Below are 15,857 nucleotides of genomic sequence, written 5' to 3'. Positions count from 1 at the left end.
GATGCTCATCTTACTCCATGATGTCCAACAAACTCATTTACGATTTGTTTTAAAATGCTCAACAAAATTATTTATAATTTCAGACGTTTAACAAATTTATTTAAAAATTTGCTTAAAAATGCTCAACAAAATTATTTGTAGTTTAAGACGTTTAAATAATTTGCAACACCGTTTGCACTAAGATAGCCAAATCAGTAAACACAAATTCATAGCTCGTCTAAATATGAATGACACGACGTTTAGAGTGGTTAGATGCGTTAAGACACGAGGAAAATCTTACAAGCGTTTAAAGTTTTTATCGTAAAACTTTCTCCTTGAATAACCATAATTTCCATAGAAAAGATTGTTAAGCGAATATTCGTGTCGGAAATTATGGTACTAAACGATAGAAAACATTGTTCCTTGTTCCCTGTTCCTTTTACCAGCACTTCCACATCCTCAGATTACATTGCAGCTAAGTTTGCAGTAAAATTACCAAAATAACAGAGGATGCATCTCAATACTTTATCGAAACTTATGAATGAGTTAAACTCAAGCCAATTATCCTTCACAGCTCGGAACCGTGAGAATTGCACGTTACATAAGCATGATCATCTGATACATCAATAGACAGAGTTTAGATCTCATTTTCCATAATTCATCATTTGGAACACGCGAGATATTCCGAAGACATAAATAGAAAAGGAAGAAAAACAGTAGTGCAAAATCCAAATAGTGCATCGGTCTGATGTCCAAGGACACAGTTTACTTTCTTATACTTTCTTACTTTCTTTAGCCTGTCCTTGATGCCAGTCACTGATCAATTTTCGAGTGAAACGATTTCTTTGAGTCTCGTTCGTGCTGTGTCATTGCTCCTTGAAAAACTCGGTTTTCTTTAATGCCGCGGATAAAAATACCGACTCGATAAATGTTTAATGAATGAATCACTCGTTTATGCAAATTTATTCTCGATGCAATTAAAATGTTACGAAGATGACACAGGATAAGTTTCACTTTTCCAACCGAAATCGAAGAGCACACGAGGTATAAAAATAACAAGATACAATTAAATCTAAGAATCAGTGAATGCATTGTTGGGTTTTCTACGCGTTTTATTCGAGTGACGAGTTAACTCGTCATGTCCGGTTAACGAGTTAACAGTTCTTGTCGGATCGCAATCGGAGCGTTATCGGGGCTGCATCGACAGCCAATTAAACAACTCGAATGAATTCTACGATATCTCCGCCATTCCTTCCTGCATCAATTAAACGTCTAACGGTCGATTCACGGCAGGTGGCCTACGTCCAATTAAACCGGCGGAATTTCGAATATTCGACCTGGCCCAGCCACATCCCGGATGTACCTTCACAGGCCTCGCTGTGACTAATTCCATAACAATGGAATCTCATCCCAAGATTGTCGACTGTAAGACAAGGCCAGTCGTTTCTTGCGTCGTGAAACGGCCGAGAGAAAAGAGCCGAGCAGAAAAAAGTTGGATTCAACTGGCTGAAAGACGATTTCGTACCGTAATTAAGAACGAGTCGATAGGCGCGTAACGACGGTCGTTAACCTGCAACCGATGTCTTCGCCGGGACAATTAGAGAGACTCATCGATTTCTTTTCCCACGTAGACACGTTGTGAAACTCAAAATGATCGCTCGGGCGTTGGCTTTTCAGATATTTCTTGTCATCGATAGCTCGTTCCGTGAAACGAGTAATTAATAGGTGAAATTGGCCCTGAAGATTTATTCAATTTTTCTTAGATTATGAAAGTTGTGGATTTCTTTTTAACCCTCCCGCTGAGTAGCTTCGAATACATAAAATTGGAGGTCTTTTTTCTTGTTGTCTCTTCTTTTACTTGCTTTCTTTTCTGTTTATAAAATTTCAAATTTTTATCAAATTCTACATTTTTATAAAATTTCAAATTTTTATCAAATTCTACATTTTTATTAAATTACAAATTTTTATAAAATTCTAAATTTTTAAGTTTATATTCTAAATTCATAATTTTGTGTATTAGCATGTATTAACATGTATTAGATTCCTAAGAAACTTAACGAATTTATTTGTTACAATTTTTTTCAATGCATAATTGTCGAATTGATTTCTTAAGAAAAATAATGTACAGACAAACCGAATAATTTACTTGAATTTACTTAAATTTTTGTAGCATTTTCACAAGTTGCCTAAATATAGAATACGAAGAAACGAATATTTGACAAAAACGTGAAAATTTGTCTTTCGGTAACGTTTAATTAGTGATGGTTCTTGTTAATCAGGAACCGTGTGTTTGAACTACGACACCGGAAGATTTGGTTTCTAAAAATGGTTGCTTCTTAATGTACAAGAAACCGTAATCGACTTCCTCGAAAATTAAACTTTGCTTAACAGGTTGAGGCTCTGATGACCATTATTATATCACCAAGAATATTTCTCACTTTTTTATTTCAAATCTTCTTGGAAACTTTACTGTGAAACTATGGGACTTTAGTTTAGTAGAATTTTGGAACTCTGGGACCTTAGAGTAAAATTGTGAAATTTTGGGATTTTTAGAGCTTGGAATTTTGAGATTGTAGATTTTTGGAAATTTTGAATGAATCTTGGAATTTTAGAAGTTTGAGACTTTGGAATTTTGGTGGTTTGATATATTGAAATTTTGGAATTTTTGTGGTTTGATATATTGAAATTTTGGAATTTTTGTGGTTTGATATATTGAAATTTTGGAATTTTGGTGGTTTGATATATTGAAATTTTGGAAATTTTGTGGTTTGATATATTGAAATTTTGGAATTTTGGAGTTTTAGAATTTTGAGATCTTGAAACATTGAAATTTTGCAACTTTGGAATCTTAGAATTTTGGAATTTTGGAATTTTGGAAATTTGGACTTTGGAATTTTAGCAGTGTGAAATGTTGAAATCTTGGAATTTTAAAATTTTGAGATTTTGAAACATTGAAATTTTGCAACTTTGAGACTGGAGTCTTGGAATTTTGGAATTTTGGAATTTTGGAATGACAGAATTTTAGAAATTTAGGATGATTGAATCTTGGAATTTTGAAAGTCTGAGACTTTGGAATTTTGGCACTTTGATATCTTGGAATTTAAAAATTTTGAACACTGAAAATTTGCAACAAACCTTGGGACTTTGAGGCGTGAGAATTTTAGAATTTTGGGATTTTTAAAATTTGAGTCTCTAAGACCTTAAAATTTGTTAACACTGACATTTCGAAATTATAGAATTCTGCAAGCATTAAAACATTGAGACCATGAAATTTAAAAAACGTGAATCAATAGAATGTTTTAATTTCAGGTCTATGATATGAAAATTAAAATTTGAAAATCTAAAACCTAGAAAGTGAATACTGTACATTTGTCTTCACATTTGATAATTTGAAATATTTTGAACGATCAAATATTGAAATCAATAACAAATTCTCGAAATGCAATCGCGTCTCAGATGTGCACTCGTTCCGCTCCACACTACATTTCTCATAACAAAAACCGCGATAAATTTGATATCTACATAAATTTTTGCCACATTTCAGACATCAAACTGCTGCATCCTCGTATTATCATTCGTAGACATATTCTCCGAGTTAATAAGTCACTGGATCGAAAGTAATAAACGCATTTGTTCACGATCAATGGGACACTGTCGACGCAAATTCGCATTGTTGATGGAACTGTGTCAACGTTCATTTTTAAACGCAGTACGTGTCTTATCGGTCCGTGAGATTCAACGCGGAACGGAACGTTGCAATCACCTTGTTATCAACGCACATGAATATGAAGATGCTTCTAACAAATTGCTACGACACTTCATCTTCTGATCGCTACGAACCGTGACATTAATATCATTTTCGAGAAACGTCTCTCGAAGACTTATCCAGGAAGAAACAGCGTTCCGAGAACCATATTGCATACTCACGTTTCTCGGAAAGATTTTGGACAAAGACGTTTCTAAATCCGGGGAGAAAGCGTCTTGAATCATACGAGAAATACCGGAAAAATACATTATATCCTGTTCTGCAAGAATCAGGTAATTGTTGGAAGAATTGATTTGCTGAGAAAGTACGGTCTTGTACTTCTATTCTTCTTCATTGTACTTTAATATGGGATCTCGATTAACCGGCCTAATCAACATCGAGGTAGACCGGTTAAATCGAGAACCAAGATTAAGTTACTTTTATCAACTTTATATGCTCCTCTTTACAACGTGATAAGATATATTTCTTAAGGAACGAGGACAAAATTACTTGGATTTTGTCGGAAAGTACAGTGGCTGTACTAAAATATGATTCTATAAAAAAATAAAATTTAAAAAGTACCTTTGAAAAATAAGTTTCAAAAGTACCTTTTAAGACAAAGGAAAGTGAAGAAAGTACTGTATGAAACAGAAGAAAATTGATCTGTAAATTGTGCTATCAGCCAACCTAATTTGATAGGCTAACTGCAAAAAGGTCACAGTACATTATTTATCAACTTAACAAGAAGAAGTATTATTAACAAGATTTAAACTCGTATTCTGAAGCATCAAGAAATGGCAAAACAGAGAGATTAATCAGACCTGAGCGAAACCTGCAATTCGAAGTAATAAAGAATGCTTCGAAGATGAATTCATATTTTCTCAGTCGACTCTCCATTGTTCGAGACGAAGTTTCTCAAGGAATATTACAAAACCAACAACGCGAGCGTTAGAGCCGACGTGTTCGACTCATTAGTTAACATCGTGACGGGAGCAATCGATGCACGAGATCGTGTCTATTCCTCGGAGAACAAAGATCGAACGGCTAATCGTCCTTGGTTAAAATTGACCCCGGAAATCTGTCGGGGGAACCGTGTTTCCGTTTCTGAGCGCCACTCGTCTCGTCGTGAACAAGTTCGAAGAAAAATATTGATCCCCAGACGAGTACTTTGTTTTCGTTGTTTTCAGAAGCTGTTTAAACGTTCATCGGAAGTGTGGATTAATAAAAAAATAAATATCGATTGGCCACTGCCTCTATGCGTTGAGAATTCTGTAAAAGGTAAGGCATACGCCTGCCTCGAGAATTCTTGTGACGGTGTCAAGGATACGCAAGAACATCCTTCGCTCACAGGACTCATTACAGGACTTTTCTGAACCGCAGGGTGCTCGAATCGGGATTCTTAGGATATTTCAGAGGAACGAGTTTCGGATCTTGGAATTATGGAATTTTAGGGACTGTTGGAATCTTGTAAAAATTCTTAGGACTTCATAATTTTGGGTTCTCAAGAATTTGAAACTTCGAAACTGTAATATAAAAAAATGTATTCAATTATATAAAAATCAGTGACAACCCTTACGGTTAAAAATAAATTCGCTCATCCAATAATTATCGTTTGATATTTTTGTCACAGACCCGACGTATAAAATGAGAGAAGAAATAATAATAAACGATCATTACGTAAAATCCGAAGGCAGAATCCAGTTCAGCTTATCCATAGAACGCATAAAACTCAGCGGCGTGGATCGTAATGGAGGATCGTACGATAGGTTCCCATGCAGGTTCCTACCCTTCCCCACGTGTTTGCATTCCAGACCGATGTTTCACTAAATGCACGCATTGCATCGAGTTTAACCACCCTCCGTAGAAGAACCAGTTCTTTCGGGCCGAGAACGCCGCTCCTCGAATGCTTTACGAGAAGGCATCGAAAGAGGATTAACAAAACGTCCAGGTAGCCGAAACTCGAAGATCCAGAGGCTCCATCAACGTCTCTCGATTGACGTTACCAGCGATAATTGACGTTGTTGCACGCAAACTCTACGTTATCGATATTTGGATAGCTCGGACTGCAGCTTTGCTGATTGCTGTTTCCTCTACGTTTTTCTGCGGCTACCTTTATTCATCGCTGGCCGCTGTTGAACCGGTTTCACTTCGTCGATGCATCAACGTCTTAACATTTGAACGCGACATTATTGCACGTTGAGCTACGCCGAGAAAAACGTGTGCCCTTCTGCTTTTTACCGAGTTCGAGACCGTCTTGAATTCTACACGCTCGATCGACTCGATTTGCATCGTTCCACTCTGTACCCTACCTGCACCGCGATGTTACTGTGTTGGTGAAAATTCCACCTGTTCCTTCTTGCATGAGTAATTTTATAGATATTCCTCGAAATTCTAAGTCCAAAATTAGCGATTCAATTTTTGAGGTTCTAAGTCGAAAATTTTTGGTTAGGTTAATTTTTGGAATCTCTAAGTTTATAACTGGTCTTGTACTAGCCTTCTAAACTTCTACGTTTTCAAATTAAGAATTTTCTGTATTTCTACAGTTTAGGCAGAAGGATTTTTTGTATTTCTCGATTTCTAAATTAATAATTTTATGTACTTCCACATTTTTGAATTTACGATTTTCTGTATTTTTTTCTGACTGAATTTGGTATATTTCTAAATTTCTGAATTAATAGTTTTCTGTCTCTTTAAATTTGTAAATTGACGATTTCCTGTATTTCTAACCTTACAAATCTCTAAATTGTCAAATTTTCAGAGTTCCAAATTGTCAAATTTCCATCTGGTCATACTTGATAAAGTATTAAAATCTCTAAAATAGCTGGATCATCAGACAGAAACTCTAATTACTTTAATGGACTTAATATTGTGTAATAACAGTTTTAATATGTGCACATAGTACAATTGCTATGAACTATTCCGTGCTCCACAAATTCTGATTTACATATAAACGTAGAACCCATATCCTAAAACAGGGTCAAGTATGACGTCCGTTACACACCGTCTAGCATAATTAAAAGATCACTGATCCAAATTAATTATCCTATCTAATTTATACATATGGAACACTCGATCGCTATGTCATTAACTTGCAGTACTGATCAATATTCATTAAATTGATAGTTCGTGTAACAGTTTAATAATTCAATGAATGCAACAGTTTAATGGTTTGATAATTAGAACAATTTAATACTTCTGCGATAATTTTATAATTTATTAATTACAATGGTTTACTTATTTAATTGGTGTAGTTTAATAATTCAGTAACTGCAATAATTGGATAATTTAATAACTGCAACATTTTAACAATACAGTAATTGCAACAATTTAATTGTGCAATCATTATAATAATTTAATAATTCAGTAATTGTAATAATTTAATAATTCAATAACTGCAACAATTTAATAATACAGTAATTGCAACAATTTAATTGATTAATAGTTATAATAATTGAATAATTCAGTAACTGCAATAATTTAATAATTCAATAACTTAATTCAACAATTTAACAATACAATAATTGCAACAATTTAATTGTTCAATAATTATAAGAATTTAATAATTCAGTAGCTACAATAATTTAATAATTCAATAACTACAACAATTTAATAATTCATTAACTACAACAATTTAATTTTTTAATAATTACAACAATTTAATAATTCAGTAACTTTAATAATACAATAATTGCAACAATTTAACAAAACAATAACCGCAACAATTTAATAATTCAATAACCTCAAATTCATTAAAAATAACAAGTTAACAAAATGTGAAGACACGAGCGAAGATTTGTAATGGTTTCGTGTGAAACAGAGCTGATCCTTCTTTTTGTTACCAGAGTCCGCAGACTATTTATACATCGTGTCGATGTAAACTTAGCAAATCACGTTTCTAGTTTCATTGAAATCACCGAGACGAGTAAGGCAGCTACAGAACTCGTCAGTCTGATTCTAGGCGATGGCTCGCGTCTCGCTCTGATTCCGATCCGCTCGAGATCGCCGCGATTTCGCTCGCGTCCGGCGAAAATCGTCGCTGAATCGAGCTTGTTATTCAAACGACACACACTCCCGATGAAAGTGAACTCGTTAACATAGATTTTCGCGTCACCAGACGAACGCGACGCTTACCATTAACTCCTCACACGTGTCACGTTCACGAGGCTCGGTTAATGAAATTGTGGATCGCAGAAAATCGATCTGATTTCACTGTCAGGGTTATAGAATGACTTCTCTTTCGTAAAATGGTTAATTCTTATAATACGAGAAAGATAAAATATGGAGATGCAGATTTTATGGTATACCGGAAATAAAAATATATTTGTTTTGATTATAATAAATTAAAATTGGTGAATTTGTTAAGAATTTTTTAAGCGTGATTATTTTTGGTTCAGAAGAGAGTTTTGTTGAGGATAAAAGTTAATAGTAATTTAAAGTTATGATCATGTTTCGGTTCTGTTCGTGCTTGAATGTTTAAGTACGTATCTGAAGGTATTTGCAGATAAGTGTCGAGGAGATTTCAAAATTGCTCACATTCTTGTAATATGAACCATGATACTAAATGGGAAATCACTACATGCAGTGAAATAATATAACTTTCACAAATATTTTCTTCTGTAGAGCTATCTAGGAAGAAACTAAAAATTTATTATATACTTAGGCTTATTAGTTACAGGATATGGTAGACATATGTCACTTTGATAAGACACAAACCGCATATAATAATTCTTCAGAAAATCCATGATACATATAAAAAAAATTTTGGAAAATTTCGGCAATCGATAAAAAAAATTATTGATTGTTGAACCTAATAAGTATAATAGAAGAGGGAGGTAAAATTATTTGAGTCTTCCCACAGTGTTTAATATGATCATAATATTAAAAAATATTATTCGTAATAAAATAATGTAAATGAATGAAATATTAATGCGACACTAGTCCTTTGGTATCTGTAACTGAAGGAGTAATTGGGATATGTAATGGAAGAAGAGATGGTGTTGAGGATTTCTAGAAAACTGACACGCGTTGACACTTGAACCGAAACATTACGTGGCAGTAACAATAAGAAGCAATGCCCTCGTGTTGATCATTTCGAATGCAACCTCTGTAAAGTCACTTAAAGGCTACGTGGCCCTTGTCGAGGTTAAGGCCTTCACAGTCGTAAAATGATGGCTCATAGCATATTAATTCGTGCCATATCAACCGATTGACACTGTGACACGCTACTGGTGTCTCCGATCCCCAATGAAATTGCTTCTCAATGTTTTCAACGCTCAAAACAATCACAATTATTTTGATGACAAATTATATGCAATCCATAAACCATTGAAAGGATCGAATACTATTTTTTATTTCGCTAATAGGTTTTATAACCGTAATTAATGTGAGTCTTGTGTCCTTTATGTGACAATTATGTCTTATGACCGACTCATTTGCAATTAAAAGTTTTATCATTTCCTAATTGCACAAAATAAACGGAAGAAACTAAAATTCCAAATTAGGTAATAACTCTGTTTCCATGAACAGTGATTTTCGTTAGAGTTGACGTCGAACTCGAGGAATCAGTCAACAAATTGCTGCTTTCTGCCTAATTACCAATGTCGTTTAAAGATTATCTTTGGGCCATTTATCTATTGTTTCTTCGATAAACCGAGAAATTTTTCTCAGAAACAAATGAATATGCATGGAAATGTTTAATCTAAAGCAAACACTCGAGTAGAACATTACAAAATGGACGCAACGGAAAATTATGTAACCGTTATTTACTTGTAAAACAATTATCAGCAAATTTCAGTAAATTTCAACAAAGAATCATCGAAATTACCAGCCCAATTAAAAAAACATAGTTTCGTAAAACAGCTCTGGTATTGTCATCCTTTAAAAAATCAATGTTATCACAAAAAATGAAAGAAAACAAAGTTGTCAGAACAATAAGTGTCATTATATGAAAAAATTTATTTGTAAAAAATGTTACATAAGAAGTTCAATCTGATTTCATGTATTTACCTGTCATACGTTATTTTTTCACAACATTTATCAAAGTGGTATAAATTTGTGTAAGTGTATGTAGAAGCAGTATAAGTATTGTATGCTGTATAAATAATTTCTATAAGATTGTAGGAACATGTGTAAATAATTGATATAACCATCACATTACTGACACGTACATATGTCAGTAACTTGTATAAGTATAACATATGTAAGCAACTAATATAAACGTTACACATTGCATATGCACATTGCATATGCAATGTTGTAAACAATATATAATTTTAATATGAAAGCAATTTATATAAGTACTGACGTATATGTAACTTATATAAACATTACGCATATATCAATAATTCCTATAAACATTTAACACGTATAATTTACATAAGGAATGTAACCATAATCACTGTGCGTATATTGTCTAATTTGTAGAAGCATTATACATAATTTGTGTAATTTGTGTAAGCACTTGTCTAAGTTGAATGGGAAGTAAAATATGAAATTTACTTACCGTTGCACGCGACGAGGAGGCCCAGGAGGACGAGCCGGGTAACCATTTTGGAGAACGCGGAGGACGTCATCTCCAGCACCGCATTTATCACCACGTATCCTTGAGAGAGGATCGAAACCGCGTGGTACGCTGAAACGATCGAGCGCGTCGTTACGCACGTGTACTGCCGTCGAAGCGTTTCGTCGCGTGCGATTTGTACCCGCACGACGATGACGCATGTAAAACCCCCTCCGTGTCACCGTGTTTCACGACCGTTGTTAATGTTCCTTCACCAATTACTTCAACTTCCACCCTTGCACTTTAAAATGAACTCCTCTTTCACTTCGCGACTTTACTCTTCTGGCTGCCTTGGAATTCTTCGACTATCTTCTTTTTTGTTTGCCTATCTTGAAATTCTTCTTTTCCGACTACTTTGAAATTCTTCTTTTTAGGCTAGTTCTTCCTTTTAAGTTAGTTTCAGATTCTTTTTAAATTTCTTTGAGATTCTTTTAGACTTCAGATTCGTAGGATATCTTTATTTCTTCTTAAGCTACGTCGAAATTCCTCTTAGGCCTTTCTTCTTAGGTTACTGAGGTTCTTCGAAGAATTTCTGTGTGAACCAACTTCCGGCTGCTTGCCTTCTCTAGATCGAACAACGAAGGATTCTGTATTAACATGAGAGAAGCTTGACCTCGATACTAATGTGACGAAGACTGGGAACATCCAACTCTTCGTCGGCTCTACCGGGTATGCACTGACGTATTAGACCCTTCTTCAGATTTATCTCCACAAGTTTCCTAGCGCCATTATTTACTTCAAGCATTATTTTACTTAGCTGATCAAACATATTTACCTTGCAAAGTTACTATTAAAAACGACATAAACAGCAAAAGGTAATTTTGCAAATTTTGTAGATAACAGAGACAAAAATTTTTAACATTATTTCATCGGTGAACTATCGGCCAAATGGTCTCATTTTTTCTAGGATAAAAGTACATATAATTTATACAGTAAACCCCTCCATTATCTGAAGATGGATTAAACAATTCTACTACTCCTAACAAATTTTTTAATTTTACATTGTCTTCAAATTGTATAAATACTAAATTCTCTAATCTTGTGTTTAACGAATACTTTTTATTTGCAAGTGTTGAACGTTCAATCGTAGTCAAAACGCCATTATCACCATCGATTCGCGAGGATCTCGATAACGATTCGATAGAGGAAAAGATCGATATTTCCTCAACGAATAGAACTTGACCTTCTGGAATCGCGGAGAACAGTGCCGAGAACACGGGAGAAACCGGTGTGACACGAGGTGACCAAGGAATTTTTATCGAACTAACCTGGCCGGGGCTCGCTAATTTATGACGTAGTTCCGTTATTGCAACGTGACATTGATCCGTACAGGCAACTTTCGACCGTCCCCAAGATAACTCATGATTTATTGTACCTACCGATTCGTGAACGGAAACGAACGCCATGCTGGCCGTGATTTTTCCCGAGCGCAACACCGGAAATCGAGGATCGTAAAGATAGTCATTCCACGTCTCTTGTTCATTCATTAACGAACTATTTTATGATATTAGAATGAAAGTATTCATTTGCATTTTGCATAATTTAACGATCAGCTACGTTCGATTTTATTTTAATGTGACTGTAATGGAGGACACTGATGACTGACGTGTCATTACGCTTCAAGTACCGTATAATCGAGTAATCGAGGAAAAAATTGAATAGCGTTAATGATCATGAGCACTAATAATATCAAGGGAAAAACTTTAATACGAACATAAAAGGTAAAACTATATTTAATGATGAAAACTTCGATATTATAAGTGATCAAGTTTTACTGAGATTATCAATGTGTCAATTTTATTCTTTACGTTATTTATCTTTCCTAAAATAAATACTAATTAATCTTCAAAAATATGTACTTCCAAAGCATGCAAAATAAATGAAACCTGATTAAAGTTAAATTTTGAATGTACTTAATTTTGAAGTTAGGTATTTGATATGTTACCTCAAGAGACAAATGTGCAAAAGAATAAACGCGAAATTCTGTTATAGCTCGTGCACTGGAAGAACTTAGGAAATGCCACCAGAGTTACGTATGTAAAAATTGAAGCTCGCTCTAACAATAAGAGTGGAACGGTTCTAACATAGCTCGCAGCGATCGTTTCAGATATCGAGCAGCGTTGACTCACGCCTGGAACGAGTCAGGAATAAAAAGCAGTGTCTGAGCATCGATCAATGAACGTCTACGATCGACGATCTGTGAGCCAGGACGAGGTGAACGAACAGAGCGTTCTCCATCATTTGGAGCATGATTTCGCGTTTCTAGAGGCGCAACAAAAGGGCACGGTTAACCGTAAAAAAAAGTGGCGAATCTTGCGAAATCACCACGCGAACGATTGAAATTCGTTGCACGCCGATTATCTCGTCGTAGACCGAGCGTGGAAGTTCGAGGACCGACTGAAATCGCGCGTTTCACGGTACACTGTCCGGGACAATTATGCTCCCAATATGTCAAAGTTACTCGAGCATGAAGCAACACCGTATCGTCGGGTACGTGCCAGGGCAATTACCATATAATGGGGTGCACGGGATCGCGAATAAATCGGCCAGGTTAACGATTTAAGAAAGCGATCGCGGGTCGCGCACACCCTCGTATTTCCTTGAACTTTCGGCGAACGCGAACGGTGATTCACCGTTTGACGAAAATATGGACAGGAAGGAAAAACCGATTTTCCCGATCGCGAGTACGTACGGTGGCGGTCGCGCGCGTGCTGCACGATCCAGCGAGGGACATCCTACGCAAATAGAAAGGCAAAAAGTCGAGGAATATTTCGAAAGTGTTGCGTCTCGCTTTCCCCCCGAATTATTCGCAGTTCCCACGACTAGTGTGACAGAAACTCGAAAACCTTGTGGTCGTCCGGGTCGATCCAGTTGCTCGGGTCGTCGGTGATCGCCTCGCCACGTCCGAATGCACAGAAAATTCACGGGATCTGCTCACTGTCACCGTCGGGATACCCCTTCTCCGCGAGAGTACCCTCACTGTCCCCGAATCACTGGACGAGGAATCATCGACATGCGCGCGAACGCTCAGGAGCCCGACGAGAAACCGGTGTCAGCCGATCGATCGGTTCACAATTCGATCCACCGAAACGAGAGAATGGAGAAGCACGATTTCTATCCCAGATAGCTGCGTAGCACCTGTGACTCACTATCCACGTATCCTGGTTCGAGCGGAGCGAACGGGGCTCGGTGATCGGGCACGTCGAGCGACGGGAAACGCGTCGGGAATCCCCGCGAGCTGAATGTCGCGTGCTCGATGGTGAGCGCGGTGGCCGACTGCAACTGCAGACGGTAGGACGGATGATGATCGCAACGCCGGTCGGCGTCGTTGTCGTCGTTGTCGGTATATCGGTGTCGAGCCGTCGTATGCGCCTCCGACTTCGGAAGGCACAAGTGGGGGTCCCATGTTACCAGGGTACGCAACGACGCCAGGGGCCCCTACCCAGAGGCCACAGCCGAGGCTCGTCGTCACCGGTAACTCCACCTTCCACCTCCCACCTGACTGCTCGACGACGAACGCTCCACGGGGAAACGTTTTCTGGCCTCCCTGCACCGATCAGGTGTATCCGGGGAATTGTTTTCGAAGCACCCTTCGATGTTGGACGAACATCTCGGGAAGGGACCAGGCTGCTTCGCCGCGGACTGGAATGTTGCAGCGTCTGGCGTCGAGCTGGGTTTTGTGGTTCTACGTACTATGCCGAAGGAGAGAGTACGTGGTTACTCGCCGAGCCACGGTGAAGGGATTGTATAGGAGAAGTGGTAGGATAAGGAAGGATATTGGGAACTGGGACTTGCTTATGGTGTATTGAAACAATTTTATTTTTTAGCTGGAACTTGCTTGCGCGGGATTCCGAGTGGGTGGATATTTGATCTAAAAGATGCAAGAAACAAATTTTTTAACTTACATCTGCGAACTTTCAGATGGATAGATTTTAAGATTCTTGGATTTAACATTATCAAATTCTACAATGTCCTCGAATTCCCTAATGGCCAAATTTCCAGTTCTCACCATATTCGAAATTTGTCTCACTTTCTAAACAAAAAAGGTTTCTTCCTTAAATGGGTAAAAAAATCCTAATAGATGTACAAGAAATATTAAATTTGTTCCATATTCATTAAACTGTTAGTCTAATGAAGTTTCTTGCAACAAATGAAGTATAAAACTTTCTCTGGTTCATATAATAAACAGAGCAGACTGAGGATCTAATTTCAAAAAATTTCTTTATAGCGTGTAAAAAATAAGGAAGTAACTTTCTCTGATTTATGTAATAAATATACAACCGAGCTGTAATATATAACACAGAATACAAAATAAACAATTCATTTGTCCTGCTCTAACAAGCATTGCTTTATTCGCTTCCTGCTATTTGATTACATGCTTAGTTATATTTAAAAAATGTTGTAACTCTCAGAATAATAATTCTTACATGAAGTTTTCTGTTGGTCTTAAATTACAGGAATTATATTTGAAGTTTAAATAAAAATATATCTGCACTGTTAAACCTAGTCTAACATGACTTTAACATAATCTGACATAACCTATTCAAAGTTAACCTAGCTTTACTTGATTTACACCATTTGTTCTTAAATGAACATAACCTAATTTTAACCTAACCTCACTTGACTTACACCAATCGTTCTTAACCTAACATAACCTAATTTTAAGCAAACCTCACCTAATTTACTTCAGTCGTTCTTAAGCTAACATAACCTAGTGTAAACCTAATTTTAACCTATCGTTACCTGATCTATTCTACTTATTTCTATTATGTATCATCATCTATACATCCTAAATGCCCCCGCTTATTAAATTGATCAATACTAATTACAAAACGAAACAAACCCATAATTACTGCAAGTGGAATTCTTTAATCTTCGAACCGATTACGAAACTTTAACCCGGAATACCAAAGTTAAAGTTAACGAGTCAAGTTGCAAGAACTACCCAATTAAGCCGGCAAATCGGCATGAAATTCATTTAGCGAGCAGAGACATTTATAAATGGGTGTGATAGCGGATCGAAACAATAGCGCGGCCGAATACTTGGCAAGTGATACGCGATGGTACCGGAACCCACGAAATAGTCCGCATAATTACACACGGTTACCTATCCTCTGATCAATATTTCTATCCAGCTTATCGGCGTCATCGGACACGACGACGCTATATCGTCGACGCCCAGGACGCGTGTACATTACCAACGCGTCGAAGACAATCGATACGGCATACATTTTCCCCGCTGTGCAATTCGACCATGACCTCGAAACAATTGTTCCATTCTTTCGATACGATCTAGTCGCCGCGTGCCCGTTCGTTTCAAAACAACGCCAGGAAGGTGACTAACCGAGGCCTAACTAATGCCTAGCTAATCGTCGACAATGGCAGAACGATAGAAAATGTCACCCGGTATCGATCGTTGCAGTTGTTCGTGCAACAATTTGCCCGTGCCATTTTCTACCGTATTGTTCGACTCTAAATGAACCGCTAAAGACACTTGTTTTAACGTAACATCTGTTATATTTAACCTTTCACCATGGTATTTTTACTTCTGATTCACCTTGTTTTGAATCAGTG

The 15,857-nt window shown here is 36.8% G+C and overlaps 1 protein-coding gene across 2 annotated transcripts in view; it reads right to left on the bottom strand.

Annotated features, from left to right (window-relative positions):
• The window catches only part of LOC100883410 (uncharacterized), a 28,496-nt gene extending 14,889 nt beyond the window's left edge, over positions 1-13,607 (bottom strand). Inside the window, exons 1-2 of one of the 2 annotated variants that reach the window (XM_076535694.1) lie at positions 13,130-13,607; positions 10,227-10,848 (exon numbers count right to left, since the gene is read on the bottom strand). In XM_076535694.1, coding sequence (XP_076391809.1) covers positions 10,227-10,296 — 70 coding nt within the window. In that variant the 5' untranslated portion in view covers positions 10,297-10,848; positions 13,130-13,607. The remainder of the gene's footprint in view (positions 1-10,226; positions 10,849-13,129) is intronic. The other variant, XM_076535695.1, reaches the window with a different exon arrangement.
• Positions 13,608-15,857: the final 2,250 nt, after the last annotated feature.

The sequence above is a fragment of the Megachile rotundata genome, chromosome 9 (assembly GCF_050947335.1).
Source record: "Megachile rotundata isolate GNS110a chromosome 9, iyMegRotu1, whole genome shotgun sequence".
In the NCBI taxonomy this organism is placed as follows: Eukaryota; Metazoa; Arthropoda; class Insecta; order Hymenoptera; family Megachilidae; genus Megachile; species Megachile rotundata.
This window is presented reverse-complemented; position numbering and strand designations above follow the sequence as displayed.